At 46.1% G+C, this 15,062-nt stretch overlaps 2 protein-coding genes across 2 annotated transcripts in view; one reads left to right on the top strand and one right to left on the bottom strand.

Annotated features, from left to right (window-relative positions):
• Positions 1-13,280, bottom strand: part of LOC127528389 (orofacial cleft 1 candidate gene 1 protein homolog) — a 42,171-nt gene extending 28,891 nt beyond the window's left edge. Inside the window, exon 1 of the mRNA XM_051929017.1 lies at positions 12,919-13,280. Within this exon, the coding sequence (XP_051784977.1) occupies positions 12,919-12,958 (40 nt within the window). The 5' untranslated portion in view covers positions 12,959-13,280. The remainder of the gene's footprint in view (positions 1-12,918) is intronic.
• The window catches only part of tmem14ca (transmembrane protein 14Ca), a 1,114,298-nt gene that overhangs the window by 454,823 nt on the left and 644,413 nt on the right, over positions 1-15,062 (top strand). The gene's annotated exons all lie outside the window — the stretch shown is intronic.

Below are 15,062 nucleotides of genomic sequence, written 5' to 3'. Positions count from 1 at the left end.
GGTGACAAGTAAAATCTCCAAAGTTTTTAAAAGAATGTGATTGTTGTCAAAAGGAATTGGGTCCAACGCTGCCTTGTTCAGCTCTGGTTCCACTCAAAGCCGTAGCCACGAGGGCTCCGGGGGAAGCTGCTGCGAGGCTGGTGGGCACAGACCAGCAAGAAAGTGAATTCTGCATACTGTACGGATCATCGCTCAGTTCAGGCCAGTCACATCGAATCTGCGATCAGCCACTTGTGCTCCATGAAACCGTCAGAGCTCATCTGCGTCTGGCTGTTTGCTTGGGTCCCGCCGTAAACAAGCGCGGCCTGGCGACATGGCGGGCGTCACCGCGGCCTCGACGTTACTCCTTCCAGACAGCAGTCCCCGCGCGGGCCGCGAGTCAACGAGACGAGCGCCTGTGGAGTGACACGGCCTTCCTTCATTAGAGCGCTACACGTGCTGGCGTGCGGCGTCGCTTTCGTTCCGGTAAATGAGCTGTGCTTAATGTGAACAACTGCTTTTCAAACCGGTAAACTAGACGGCGGCCACGGCTTGCTTTTCTTTCCCCTCTTTTTCGAATGGCAAGTCAACGCGGGAGTAAGGCGCTATATAAAGTGAACGCGCTCTCGCCCACAGAACGCCTAGGGCCCAGGGCGGCGGTCACCCCGTCGATTCTAAACGCCGGGCGCTCGTGAAACTGACCAATAGGAGAAGACCTCCTGCAGCCAACTGGCCAATCAGGCTTCTGACTGTGCGCGCCTCTTCCATAGCTCCGCCCTTTCGGTGGCACTTTCTTATATTTTAGCCTGACGCAAGTCGATTTTCTTTTATTTTAAAACGTTTACTTTATGTTCATTTTGCTTGTGGATTGTTTTTATGTTTTTATTTTTTAATTTATGTCATCTTGTAATTTTTGTTGTTGCTTTTGTATTGTTAGATTATGTTGTATTGCTGTATTGTGTATGTATTTAGGGCGGCACGGTGGCGCAGTGGGTAGCGCTGCTGCCTCGCAGTTGGGAGATCTGGGGACCTGGGTTCAATTCCCGGGTCCTCCCTGCGTGGAGTTTGCATGTTCTCCCCGTGTCTGCGTGGGTTTCCTCCGGGCGCTCCGGTTTCCTCCCACATTCCAAAGACATGCAGGTTAGGTGGATTGGCGATTCTAAATTGGCCCTAGTGTGTGCTTGGTGTGTGGGTGTGTTTGTGTGTGTCCTGAGGTGGGTTGGCACCCTGCCCTGGATTGCTTCCTGCCTTGTGCTCCGGCAGACCCCCGTGACCCTGTGTTCGGATTCAGCAGGTTGGAAAATGGATGGATGGATGTATTTAGGCTTTATTGCCACACATCCCTGGAGGTGGGGTTGGGGTGACATCACATCTGAAGGCCCGCCCCCTGTATATTTCTTCTGGCTGAATGCTGAGGTCCTTCAGTGAGTTACTGACCTCCGCAGAGTGCAAGTCTTTACTGTCTGGTTACTATTATTATTATTATTATTATTATTATTATTTTACATTGCTTTTGGGTGCTGGACATTGTGGGACTATTCCTTTTTTCCCCTGATATGTTCTTTTCCTTCTTTATTTAATCAATTATTGAACACTGTTTCCTTTTATTCTGAAAGGCCAAGCAGCCTTCATCAAAGGTCAAAACTCTCAAGATATCATTTCACCAACCTTCAGTGGATTATGAAAAAGCCCAGAAATTCAAAAAGGACATCTGCATGTGCGCTGTGGATTACGTGAAAGCGCCTGACGATATCAAGCATGATAAACCGTTGAAGGTGCCAGAAAAGCGAGGCGTCCCACATTAAAGCGATGAGGCTCTTGTATGATAACCAAGAAGCCACAGTAGGATCACAGCATGGGGACACCACAGGGTTCACCATCAGGTCAGGGGGCCAGCCGGGCACAGGGTCAAATGACGCAAAGTGCAATGATGAGGATCTGGAAATGCAGCTAAGTGCAGACTTGCTCACACCTTCATATTGCCAGTGAAGGTAGGACTTGGAAAATGGCGGACAGACAGATGAAAGAGTGAAGCTGCTTTGAGTGCCATGGAGAGGGAAAGTCACAGATGGAGAAGTTCTAAGTCTTCCAGAAAGACATCACTCTGTCACCAAGAATAAATTATTTGGACGTGAGATGCGAGCCAGCAGCTTAGAGAAACGAATCACAAGGAACAAGAAGACCAGAACGGCACCACACACACACACACACACACGCTGCATAGATACGACCAGAAACAAAGAGCTGCTGCTCTGGAGAGATGTCACTCAAGACCGGCCCAGAGAGTTGTCGAGAATCAGAAACGAACGAATGGATAAATCAAACAATCAAGGAATTTTGTTTCAGTTGGAAGACCAGAGGTTTACAGTTTTCCTCTCCCTTGAAGGACATGTTTGGATATGATATATATATCTATATAGTCACACACGTGTGCTTGGGGGGCAGTCGATGGGTTTGACTCAGTGTGTGGTAACACCGGACCAGGGGGGTGACTGGGTGTCCTAACGCCGCTCTTCCTTCTTCTGTAGATCCCCAGAAGCCAAACCACCTAATGACACTTCTGGTCCCTCCACAGAGTGCACTTCCGAGTTCCATCACTAGAGATCTCCCTTTCAATTCCCAAGCCTCTCATCACTTCCGCTTCCAGCTTCAGAGACCTGCCTGTTCCTCCTGACCCTCTATAAAGCCACCATATTTGTGTCCCTTGATCGTCAACATGTGTGAGGCTCAGTCCCTGGAGACGACTCTATTGCATTGCAACCTTTCTTTGTGTCGAGATCCTCAAATCTTCTTTTTATATTCTCTCGTCATTCTTACTATTGTGATGGACACACCCAGGACTTCCCTGCAGCATAGTGATGCCCCAGATTCCCCCAGGGCACTATGGGAGATGGAGTTCAGCTTCACAGCCCTGCTGGGTACTGTGGGTGCCGCCAGGAGATGCTGCAGTGAGACGCAGGGATTCATGTTTCCCCAAATAGTCCGGAAAATTTCTGGGCTGGAGAAAAACACAATTCTCCATCTGACTCGGAAGTGCTGAGGAATCACATGGACAGAAGAACAGAAGCACTTCTGGGTCAAGGACTATAAAAAGGACTGGTGGAGACCCAGCAGGAGAGCCAGAGTTGGGAGGGAGTGTGACGGAGCTGCTGGGAAGAGAGAAGGAGAGAATGGTTTTATTGATCTGTTATTGATTTATTGTGTATTTGGTGGATATAGTGCTTTGGAGGCACTATTGATAAGAAAAGGATTACAATTCTTCTTAGTGCTTTTAAACTTGTGTCCAGAGCATCTGTCTGTTGGGTTTCACAGGGCAACAGCGCCCTCTAAGGTACACACTATATATATATTGTGACAGATGGCTGGGGCTTCCGCACAACCGGGATGCCTGAAAGGTGGAACGACTGGGAGAGGACTAATACCTCCCCCGAGACATGAGACTGGGAAGCTCTACTTGATGGGGCACGTGGCCACCACCAGGGTCTGCCCAGACATTCCAGGAGACGTGGACTGCAGCACTTCCACCACAACAGGAAGATCATCAGGAAGCACCTGAAGCACATCTGGGTAGTGTGTTAAAGGGGCCGCCACACTCCAGTCGAGAGCCGGAGTTGGGAGGGAGCGGAACGAAGCATAAAAGAGAGGAGAGGAGGCGACAAGAAGAAGGAAAGACGGTGAAGTGATTGGTGCACTGCACTCGATAAAACAAATGAAACGTGTGTGATTTGGACATAAGCTGTCTTGGTGTCTGTCCAGTTCCCACAATATATATATGTATATATTAAATAAATATATAGACTCGCCGTTCCCTGTGGTTCCACCCACGCAGTTGTGAAACGGGACAAACTTTAAAAATCAATAAACAAAACAGTATCGCTAGCTAAGCAGAGACAAGGTGCGCTCCAACACATGGCGAGAGGTAGAGCGACTCCCCACTCCTGATGTCACGCTTCCCCCACCCCTCGGCCCGCAGCCTCTCTCTCGGAATTAGTGCAAATACGTCACTCCTGCAAGTGAACTCTGACACTTGGCACGATAAGAGAAGTCACAAAATCAACCGGAATGTTCAAGTAAATTCTAGAATGGAGTTAAGGTGCACACCCCGAGGCTGGTACATGAGTGAGGATGGTCCCGCCCCCCTTCCCCTCTGCCCACTGTGTGTCTCTCGGATTCACACAAATAAATCGGTACAGTAAGTGAACTCTGATATTTAGTGCAATGAGAAAGTTGCAAAATCAACAGAATGTTCAAGCAAATTCTAGAAAAAGCCCAATCTACTGTAAATCTGTTAAGTAGTTTTCTCATTTGCTAGCTGAGTGGATGTAAGACACGCGCCCGCTGCGTCTTTCTCAGATTCACGCAAATAAATTTCTACCGCAAGCGAACTCTGATACATAATACAATGAGAGAAGTCGCAAAATCGACCAGAAAGTTCAAACAAATTATAGAAAGAAGTAGTTCTCTCCTGAAAAGCAGACAGACAGATTATATATATATATATTTAATTAATGAACTCTAAATTCCTGGGCCCCATTTTTGAGCCTGAAGCCTGCTATGTGAGTTTGGAGACAGACTGCCTGGGGTGAGGCCTGCTTCTAGGAGGACTGCTGAGGTCCAAATTAAACTCAGTTAACGAAACACCCCAGAACATCAGAGGAATTGATACAGGAAACACTCTTTAAGAGTCCAAGAAATAAACCAATCCTAGCTATTAGATAGATAGATAGATACTTGGTGTTTGAGACCTCAGGTGAGCTGTGTCCTGTGCCCCCCTCACTTGTCAAATCGCACAAACCTCCTGAGTTTATGTCGACATCTGAAAGCAGGTCTTCACCCGCCGGCATTCTCCACTCTTTGCCATACTAACACCTCAGTAGGACAAACTGCCAGACCAAAAGTCTGCTAGAAACCTCTGTGTGCCAATTGGGAGTCTTTTAGGCTGGCACACACCACACTGGGCATTAAAACAACACTACCATGACAAGAGACCTTCACAGCCAGCCATGTGCTGGGCCGGTGGCACCATTAAGGCAAATTAGGTATTCGCCCAGGGTAGGCCGCACAGGTTAGCTATTGAACAGTCAGTTGGCACACTAATAAGCTTGGCCGAGGGCACTAGTAGTGGTGTGACCCTGTGTTTTCATAGCCCACCATCCATCTGTTGGGGAACAAACGTTTGGGCACGTTGAGGCCACAGCCTGCTAGGAGATTCCAAATCTCATGTTCGTGATCCTTTACATTTCCTTACTTTCAGCTCTGTCTCCATGCAGATGTTCAGCTGTGTCTACTGCCACTCCTCCTACTTTGGCATCATCTGCAGACCTGACCAACTTCTTATTGTGTTCCTCAGAAGTTCTTCATCATAATCACTTCAGGCGTCTCCTGACATCAGCGGTACAGGAATGACCTCCCACATACGACATACTGACTGACTCGTCATGCTGTTTAGTTATGCAAGACATCAGTCGATTGGGGGTCCGCACCTGCGCCTGACAGACACTCACCCATTGCTGGACCATATTTGGTTCAGGAAATCACACACTCAGGATGAAGAATAAAACCCAATAAAGTAATCAGAAAGACCTGAAGTTGCGTATGCCACGTCAGCTGACTCTAGGGGTTCACCCCTCCATAGGACATGAGGCGGGGGGGGGGGTCATAAATCCTCAACAAAATGGAGGATTGATAATTCAAACCCTTAGCGTGTCGTTCGATGCTATTCTGAGGTTGCCGATCACAAATATGATCCTATTTTTGATATTTGATTCTTTACCGGTGGTCCTAACCCACTAGAAGTTACACCCAAAAAGGTTTAAAGTGACAGATATCAAAAAGCAGCACGTGGGATATCGTTTTAGACAATTTCAAGGTCATTGATTGTGAATATGAGGTGATGGTTGATTTTTGAAGCTTTACTAGCCCTCTGTGGGGGTCCCTCAGAAGGTGACAAATGACAAATTATCATGAACACACTGCATTAGTGTCCCAATGAACTAAGAGCCCCATCTAGTACAGAGTACAACTAGGGGGCGCATCACTGTCACACCCCGACTAGTAATGAGAGCCAGCGCCGCATCTTTGCAAAATAAGAAGACGTGTTCTTCACAAAGGGATACCAAGCACCATAAAGCTCCATGGAGCATAAAATGCAACCCAAGTCAAACAAAAAGTCAACATAGAAATCAAATAGAGGAGTCACCTCACTGGGAGAGGTGCTATATAATAGATAGATAGATAGATAGATAGATAGATAGATAGATAGATAGATAGATAGATAGATAGATAGATAGATAGATAGATAGATAGATAGATAGATAGATAGATAGATAGATAGATAGCGTAGTTGGCAGGATAGATAGATAGATAGATAGATAGATAGATAGATAGATAGATAGATAGATAGATAGATAGATAGATAGATAGATAGCGTAGTTGGCAGGATAGATAGATAGATAGATAGATAGATAGATAGATAGATAGATAGATAGATAGATAGATAGATAGCGTAGTTGGCAGGATAGATAGATAGATAGATAGATAGATAGATAGATAGATAGATAGATAGATAGATAGATAGATAGATAGATAGATAGATAGATAGATAGATAGATAGATAGATAGATAGCGTAGTTGGCAGGATAGATTACTATTAGAGACTGAAATTCCAACATTTTAATTTTTTGAATTTGTTAAATTCCTGATATTAGAAATGTGAAGAACTTCATTTAAGGTGTGAATTTTGAAAACACGGCCACCACCTGCCAGTACCTTTGGTGAGAAACTGAAATCACGGATTGAGGCTAAAGGGGCCGTTGCCCCCGCGATTATCTTATTTATATCTGATTCCTCCATTCTGCCATTTTTTTTTCTCTAACACCATCTCTGGTAAGCCTGATGCTGGTCAGGTGGCTGCCATGCCCATTTTGTTTGCCAGCTGGCAATGTCTCCATCTCTCTGTTTCCATTTACTTGGATGTGAGGAGGGCACTGCAGGTCTCAGTGATGAATCCCTTCTCAGAATTTAGCATGTATAGTGTTACGTATGCCAGTCAGAGGACCACCTTATGAGCTCATCAGAGGTAAGCAGTCCCAGCCCGTGGCAAGAGGGGGTGCTGTCACTAATGGTATCATCTCTTTTATGATCTGCATTGCCAAGAAAATGACCACTGAATGCAACAGAGTCCACCTCTTCTGGTCAGAGCCCTATCAGAACTCGGATGCTCCAGAGAGAGACGTCTCAGGCTCGGAGTCAAGACTCACTCAAGTGAGCTGTTGATTTCTAGAGCAGAGAAGGCTGTCATTATTTCTGTTGCTTTGCTGCTGTGCGTCACCGAGCACCCGTTTTCTTTGACAATAACAGAAATAAAATAAAATGAGGTGACCCAGAAGGCACCCCAACATTTCCTTAGAGTCCTCTCATGTCCTTCCACCAGTCCAGAAGCAGCTGACTTTGAGTTGGTCTCAATTGAGCCTCAATTTGTAAATTCACATGATTTTCTAAGTTTTCAATTTTTTTAAAGGGCAGTAACTGCTTGCACCCGAGTTTCAGAGCACCGCTCATTAACTTCACTCTAAATGGGCAGGTTAGTCTGAGTGTAAAAGAAGCTTGACTGGATAACCTGAGAATCAAACCATCCTGATGACACCCAGAAGAGGTCCAGACGAGCTGCAGATGGAACCCAGACAAGACTCAGACGAGGACCAGACATAGAATAGACGAGGTTTAGATGGATCCCTGATGAGCCCCAAATAAAGTCTAGATGAGGTCCTCAAAAGCCCAGATGAGGTCCAGTTAGAGCCCAGATCAAATCCAAGTAAGCATCAGGCAAGATCCAAACAATTTCCAGACAAACACCAGACAAAACCCAGACAAGACCCAGACAAGAACCAGACGTTGCCTAGATGAGGTTCAGATGGATCCCAGATGAAATCCAGAGAAGCACCAGACAAGAACCAGTTGAGCTCAGACAAGTTCCAGACAAACACCAGACGAGGCCCAGACATAGTCTAGACAAGGTTCAGATGGATCGATGATGATTCCCAGATAAAGAACAGATGAGGTTCTCAGAAGCCCAGATGACGTCCAGTTGGAGCCCAGATAAAATCCAAGCAAGCACCAGGCAAGATCCAGATGAGTTACAGACAGAGCCCAAACAAGGTCCAGATGGAGTCCCAGATGATGTACAGATGAGGTCCACAAAAGCCCAGATGATGTCCAGATGGAGCCCAGATAAAATCCAATTAAGCACCAGACAATACTCAGACAAGACCCAGATGAGGACCAGAAGGAACCCAGATGAAATCCAGACAAGCACCAGACAAGAACCAGTTGAGGTCCAAACAAGTTCCAGACAAACACCAGACGAGGCCCAGACAGAGCCTATTGGCCATGACCCCACCCGCACTCCACGCTTTTCTTTTCACCCCCCCGCCACGTGTCTTATGATGAATGATGTTTTTTAATTTTCCAAATTGTTTGTCGAAGTTCCTGTTGACGCGCACGTATGAATGTTTTATAGCCCTTATAAAGCAGCAATATGAAAACCCAGACAATCGGTTGTTAACGCCGTTTGCCTCTATCTGCCAAATGCCGCCTAATAAATAATTTGAGAGCTGGAAGTCTGGAAAACGACAGAAACGGACGGTTGACTTGGGGTGAGGCTTTTCCATGAAGCAGGTTCCAAACATGAGCATAAAGTTGAGAATTCAAGTGACGGGCCAAGAAAAGATGGAACCACAGGCTGGTGAGTGGCTGGCGTGGCTGGCATGGCTGGCATGGCAGCTTACATCTCATCTCCATCGTGTCTGTAATGTTTTATTTTTCTTTTTTTTTGCCTATCCCACGTCACAGACTGAGAGGTGAACACCCTGACGTTTTGCAGCACAAAGTCGAAGACCACCATATTAGAATTTCAATGAAGGCAAAGAGACCCAGAGAAACGTCAGAGATGAGCTTTCTTCATGGAGAGCAACAAACACCAAAAGCTGTGTACATTTTCAGTAGATAGATAGATAGATAGATAGATAGATAGATAGATAGATAGATAGATAGATAGATAGATAGATAGATAGATAGATAGATAGATAGATAGATAGATAGATAGATAGATAGATAGATAGATAGATAGATAGATAGATGTGAAAGGCGCTATATGATAGATAGATAGATAGATAGATAGATAGATAGATAGATAGATAGATAGATAGATAGATAGATAGATAGATGTGAAAGGCGCTATATGATAGATAGATAGATAGATAGATAGATAGATAGATAGATAGATAGATAGATAGATAGATAGATAGATAGATAGATAGATAGATAGATAGATAGATGTGAAAGGCGCTATATGATAGATAGATAGATAGATAGATAGATAGATAGATAGATAGATAGATAGATAGATAATCCCAAGGGGAAATTCACAATTAAGAACCCCCCCCCCCCCCCATTAAATTATTTGAAGATTTTTTTTTTTGAATGGCCTCTTCAGGAGAGTCACACAGGACTTCACTCAAAATGAGAACTCAGTACTGGCAACACACCAGGCACCACTAGGGGGCAGTAAGCTTCAGCAGTGTGGAGGTCCCTAGGGTGGCACAGTGGCCAGAGCACTGGACTGTAGACCACAGAGCTGCCAGTTTAACCCCCTGCCTCTGAGACCAACTGCACAATCATAGAAACACTCGTGTTGTGGCTATGAGGTGCCACTGTGGCAAGTATGCTCGACAATCACAGTTTAATAATCCGTGCCATTGATATTTCACCTGCCTGTTGTAAGTGCCGCATGTGTTGGATGGACATCCTGACCAGAAGAAGGGATGGTTCCTTACCAGGACGGGAGGCTCCTACCAGGCAGACAAGCAGAAACGAGAGAAAACCTGTAGCCCTGGAAGAGATGGCCAGAGAGGATGGACAGACAGCCCACCGGAAGTAGACAATGTCGCTGGGGACTATTTATTTCCCCAGGACGCTAGATGGCAGCAGCCCTGGATTTTGGTACTCAGTCAGCAAACAGCAAGGCATGCTGGGAGATGTAGTCCGGCAGAGTAGCCCCACTGGGGTCCATGGGTGCCACAAGAGGGAGTTGCAGGGAAATAGAAATGTGCTCCCTGCTATATTGGATTTCCAACGGGCAGCAGCCCTGGCACCATAAGTAATGCCAGGTCAGCAATAAAAGGGACTGCCCTCTCTTATAGAGGTGAGTTGGAGCTGGGAGGAAGGGAGGTAATGCCTGACTGGAGGAGAGCAGTGCGGTGGCGAGAGGGGAGAGGAATTGTGAGGATATGGATGGAGAACCTGTGCTTTGTGTTTGTGCTTTTCATTGTCTTGAATAAACTCCCTTTGACTTGAACCCGGGACTGCATTGTGCCATCGTGTTTGGGGCTCACTGGTGCCCCGGCTCCATCTCTCCAATAAGAGTACCAAGTCAATAAAGTCATGAGATCAAGTCACCAAAGGTAAAATCAAAACACCAAAGAGAGGTGACAAACACAATGCAGGCGCCGCCATTGTAAGCATCAGGTGGCCCCGCCCCCCGTGGCTGCACATAAAAATAGAGGAGACGTAATTAGAGAGCTAAATATACAATACAATTAAATAAATCAGCAAAGAGCATATTCATAAGAGCATGATTCATAATAATAGAAAAAGGGCGGAGCTTAGCCAAATCGTAAGGACCACAAAATGGCGTCAAAGAAACCACAAATAAACCAAAACAGTGCAGGCCTCACCACTCCAAAGCAGCCAAGACCCAAACTGAAGATGCAGGCTTATGAGGATTTGGATGGCGAAGGTTTTAAAATTACAGACATCCACAGAAATTGGGAGGAAAAAAACGTAGAGACCTCAGGCCCACCAAAAACAAAACAAGGCTCCTTCATTATTTAAATATGTATTCAGAATTTAAAATTTGCACAAAGGAGAAACAAAGGCTGGAGGAACGACAAAGAAAAAAAAAAAAAACGTGGCAAACAAATTCAAAACCAAATTCAATAAAAGGAAAACCAGAAGTCAAAAAAGCCTGGAATACCAATCCCAAAAGGGAAAATCGACAACCCAAAGAACAAGAGAAGCACACAAAGCGGAGGCCGCCATTTTAAGGGTTGCTGGGAGGCGGGGCCTCAGCTGCAGCACTAGGTGGCTCCACCCCCTTGGCAACACATACAAATCACAAATTTTACAGAAAATGAAAACATAACAATAATATGAAATAAATCAGCAGAGGCCCACTCACCAGAACACGGGTCATGACATAATACATCAAAGCGAAAAAGTGAAGGGGCGGAGCTTATCCAAACCGTAACAAACATGGCCACCGTAAAAGATAAAGAAGCAGGACCTCAAGATGGCTTCAACTAATAATTAATAACATGAATGGCACTAGATAAATTGATCGAATGACTCAGTAAAGTCCCAAATGGTTGTGACATCCTAACCCTGTAGTGGTGGTCCGATGCCAACACCTCCAGGACTGGTCAGCACCGTCGTCAGCCTTCTGTGTTGTTGCACTTGTGCTTAAATTAAATCCAATGAGCATGTGAGCCGCCGAAATGATTCAGACACATCGTGTCACTGCTTTAACCTGCATAGTGGGCAAAGCCTAACCCTGCAGCATTGGACGGAAGGCAGGAACTACCAGAGGGCACATGCAGGGATCAATCCAAAATGGCAGGGATGAAAAAGGAGTCACAGAAAAGTGGCATGAAGGTGTGACAATTGAATAACGATATTGAAGCAAAACCAACTGGCACAGCAAACGTAACAAAATGAATCTCTCAAAGTCCCACACATCCACACACTTTAAATATCTGCTAACCTCAATCAAAGGGGCATAGCAAGAAGCTTCCCCAGGCTGCAATGCCAGCCTTGCCACAGGGCACACACACACTCAGCTTGCACATCAGTAACACCCCTCAGGCTGGCAGTGCCCAGGAAGTATGGGGCACCAGCTAGCATCCTTCATCTTTGCCCTCTTTGCTCTGATGTGGTTTTCTTAATTGGTGCCCATTGTGCCACTTTAGAGGGGACACCCAATTTCATTAAGGAGGCACCCTGTTGAAATCAGCTGAATAGAAACACCAGAAATAAATAAAGTCAACCCTTGCTGTCCAATAAATCAATCAATCAATCAGCACACCGTCAATGACAGTAAAGTTCAAAGGGGTGCCATGATGTTTTGTCACCAGAGGCCAGCTCTCAGTGCCAGCACACACACACACACACACCAATGGACACATGAGCACAGTGCCACCTGTATAGCGCCTTTCCTTGCTTGGTCTCTATGGCTCAGTTTGTCCCCAAGAGGTTTACATAGAGATTGCACACACCGCCCCCCCAACACACAGACAGGTGAGTATTGTGTACCTGTATAGCGCCTTTCACTTAGTGGCGTCTGCTTATTTGAAGCTGTCAGTGTTTACTGCTTTTGTCTTCAGCAGGGCCACATTGAGAGTTAACACACACTCACACACACATACACACACACACGGGTGAGTGCCATGTACCTCTTTGACACCTTTCTTTCCTTGGTCTCTATGGCTCTGTTTGTCCCAAGGAGGTCTGCATGGAGACCACACACACACACACACACACACACACACACATGCAAGCTTTGAATATCTGTATAGCGCCTTTGATTGTGCAGCCACTGCTGATCTGAGGCCTGGTTAGGAGTTTTGGTTTTTGTCCCCAGGAGTGTGCACACGATGACACTTGAGGTCCGTATGTCACTGTAGCTACTCTCCTGGTCTCTCTGACTCAGTCACCCCCGGCCCCCCCAGAGGTCTGCGGACACAAATATGCAGCGACACCTGAGCACAGTGCCACCTGTATAGCACCTTTACTTACATGGCCTTTGTGGATGTATCAGTCATTTCAGCTTTTGTCCCCATTAGGTTTGTCCAGAGAGTGCACACACACACACACACTGTCACATACCTGTATAGCTCCTTTCCATGCCTGGCATATGTGGCTCCATTTGTCCCCAGTATGTCTGCACGGAGAGTGCACGCTCACACACTCACACACACACAGTTGTTGATCACCCGGGTCACCAGTCGCCCATCAGCCAGCTGCTGTGTTGCCATGGCTACGGTGACGCAGGCTCCTCAGGTTGGCCGCCATGCATTTTTAAGGTGTGTGTTTTTTTTGCACTTTGGCTCGGGCTCGTTTTCCCCGGAAGGTTTTTATTTTTTCTCATTCTTCTTCTTTTTTCTTCTTCTTCGCATTGTCACCATCACACAAACGTGTTGTCATGGCAGCTCTCAAAAACACAAAACATGAAGTCACCCCGGCAGGAGCTCCACGTGCGCCTAGGCCAGTCCTGTCAAGTCTCCACTTTGCGTCTGTTCCTTCTTACTATTCTGCAGCACGAGGGTGGGGCACCCGCCGGCAGCTCTGGCATCTCCTGCTCTGGGTTTGAATGACTAAGAATTGGTGGGGGGGCTCAATAAGATTAAAATCCTGTGTGAATCTTCAGGGCGCCTCCTGCACGTTTTCTGGGGCGTCGTTGGCATGAAAGCTGTGCTGGTGCCATCCCGGATTTGAAGAGCATGTGTGCTGTGGACTGGAGCAGCAAAGAAGAAGTCCAAACGGGAAATCCCAAAGGCTCAGGAAGAACACGACCCACCTGAGTAACAGGAATTTACTGGGGGGTCCTGCCTCCTTAGGAAAAGGCCAAAAACAATAAAGAAATAAAGAGCCAAGATGTTTCATTTGTCACTTTATTGAAATGCTGTTGCTCTTTTGCTTGTTTTAGGGGGACACCGTGTTATAGGATGTCACCAGGATGAGGATTCAAAAGTCAACAACTTCACGTCCAAGTTTGGGGATAAATCTGCTAAACACAACATTTCATTTCTAACTTTCAGGGCTCGAAATTCTGAAACGGACACCGAGTTCCATAATGCGGGGTTTGGTGACGCGTGTAGGAATCACTGGGGTTCTGAATTTAGGGACGGTGAGAGAACTTCAAGCTTGGTAAGCATCAGCAGATCTTTACCCTCCATGGTGCTGAGCCCTACTGTCACTCTGGGCACTTTGTGGGGCTCTTCCAATGAGAGACCACCACAAGGGGGACATTTGTTTGTTTTTGATTTGGTGCCATCGTATGGTTTTAGCACCACAAACGAGTGCAACCCCTGGTACCCCAATTCTTTGTTTTGACTCCTCTTGTTTATTCTTATGACTATCCAGTGCTTGTGAGAAAGTATTTGCCCCCCTGCGTTGTTTCTGATGTCCAAATACAAAAGACAACCTGAGTAAACACTTTACACTTTTTTTTTTATTATTTTTAAACAGTCATTTGATTTACTGAAGGGGAAAAAAAGTTCACCAAGCCCTGTATCATTCGTGTGAAAAAGTAATTGCCCCCTAAAGCCAATATTGGGTTGTGCCACCTTCATCAACAGCAATTCAATGTTTTCAGTCACAGGAGCTCGGTCTTCACCATCGCTGTTTCCCTACAGAATTGTTTTACTTCTACCCATGAGTGAAAGGTTCAAGTCAGCACTTTGACTAGGCCACTCCAAAACCTTCATTGTTTAATTTTTTATTTTCCAGCCAATCAGACGTGGACTTGCTGCTGTCCCACCGCAATTGCGCTTTAGCTTCAGGTCTCACACGGATGATGGATGATGAGATGAATTCACGCAGCATTTCCACACTTATGGAAAGGCACCCAGGCCCTGAAGCCACAAAGCATCTTCACACCATCACCATCATCATCATCACCACCACATTTAACTGTGGGTGAGATGTTCTGCCTTTTGAAAGCTGTGTCAGCTTTACTCCAGATCTAGCAGCATTCCACCTTTGGCTCATCATTTCCAGAACATTATCCCAAAAGTTGTTTATTGGCAAATGTTAGACGAGCCTTCATGTGCTTCTTGTGTCACAGCAGTCTTCGTCCTGCAGCTGAGAGACGCCATAACTCTTCATCTCCCTTCTTCTGGATGAGTTTCCTATGCGCTCCTTTCATTAGGGTGGTCACTCTGAGGAAGTTTTCCTGCTGTTTGCAGCTGATCGCTTTTAGGGTGGTCTGCTGGAGTGCCAGGGCTTTAGCGTTTGCTTTCCCTCTCTTA

This window comes from Erpetoichthys calabaricus, chromosome 6, assembly GCF_900747795.2.
Source record: "Erpetoichthys calabaricus chromosome 6, fErpCal1.3, whole genome shotgun sequence".
Taxonomy (NCBI): Eukaryota; Metazoa; Chordata; class Cladistia; order Polypteriformes; family Polypteridae; genus Erpetoichthys; species Erpetoichthys calabaricus.
The sequence above is the reverse complement of the archived record's forward strand: the minus strand, read 5'-3'. Positions and strand labels throughout refer to the sequence as shown.